At 38.7% G+C, this 1,257-nt stretch overlaps 1 protein-coding gene across 1 annotated transcript; it reads left to right on the plus strand.

Annotated features, from left to right (window-relative positions):
• The first annotated feature begins 109 nt into the window (after positions 1-109).
• On the plus strand, positions 110-1,245 carry LOC103521667 (peroxisome biogenesis factor 10-like). Its single transcript, XM_008486778.2, has 3 exons — positions 110-274; positions 564-620; positions 883-1,245. Exons 1-3 carry the CDS (start codon positions 110-112, stop codon positions 1,237-1,239), a joined length of 579 nt encoding a protein of 192 aa, XP_008485000.1. The 3' UTR covers positions 1,240-1,245.
• Positions 1,246-1,257: the final 12 nt, after the last annotated feature.

Genomic DNA, 1,257 nt, shown 5'->3' on the forward strand with positions numbered 1-1,257 from the left:
TTTTTTTTTTTTTACTGAGATGAGTGTCCTAAACAGATAGGTAATATGAGGCTATTGAAAGCTGATACCTTGTCATTTAAGTGTTTATATTTTACAGAGAAGATTTGTGATGACCCTGTTTGATTCATTTGGCTACTATAGTATACTGAAATTGGTAGGAAAAATTGAGAATGGACCTACCATGTTAGCCTTAGTACAAGGACTACACAGAGCAGTTTTCTATTGTGAACCCACATACTATGATTTTGCCAAGAGACTGACAAATATCAAATATGTAAGTACCTACCTTCTTTTTTCAATTATCTAGGTATTCTAGGTACCCAAGTTTTCCATTGAGGCCTTTCCTCGAATTTGTACAACCTCCTGAATGAAATCCTCATCACATGGCTGAGTACATCCTTAGGTATCTATTAGAGATTAGACCATACATTTACTTTTCTTTAATATCCACACAACATTCCAGATACTTCTACGAAGTTGGCTCAAAGACAATTCAAATGTGTGCACCTTCCGACTAGTTGGTTTGATAGCACTCCTCACCAGTTTATTAACCAGCACCAAAGCTGTCCTGGATTACATGGATCAGAAAAACACCCAAGAGACTGACAAATATCAAATATGTAAGTACCTACCTTCTTTTTTCAATTATCTAGGTACCCAAGTTTTCCATTGAGGCCTTTCCTGGAATTTGTACAACCTCCTGAATGAAATCCTCATCACATGGCTGAGTACATCCCTAGGTATCTATTACACCATACATTTACTTTTCTTTAATATCCACACAACATTCCAGATACTTCTACGAAGTTGGCTCAAAGACAATTCAAATGTGTGCACCTGACCATACATTTACTTTTCTTTAATATCCACACAACATTCCAGATACTTCTACGAAGCTGGCTCAAAGACAATTCAAATGTGTGTACCTTCCGACTAGTTGGTTTGATAGCACTCCTCACCAGTTTATTAACCAGCACCAAAGCTGTCCTGGATTACATGGATCAGAAAAACAGTGAAACCTCATTGGTTCCTACGGATGTAAGCTTGAGATCAACTGAGAAATGTACGCTGTGCTTGGAGGAGTTTAAACACGTGAGCATAACGCCCTGTGGTCATTTATTCTGCTGGAGTTGTATTCATGTGTGTATAAGGACGAGGAAACAATGTCCAATGTGCAGAGATGAGGTGCAGCCACAGCGGATTGTATTGCTGCACAACTATACAGGCATCTCTAGCTAGCGGGAGTTATTGGTGTGA

Source organism: Diaphorina citri, unplaced genomic scaffold, assembly GCF_000475195.1.
Source record: "Diaphorina citri unplaced genomic scaffold, Diaci psyllid genome assembly version 1.1 scaffold5683, whole genome shotgun sequence".
Classification (NCBI taxonomy): Eukaryota; Metazoa; Arthropoda; class Insecta; order Hemiptera; family Psyllidae; genus Diaphorina; species Diaphorina citri.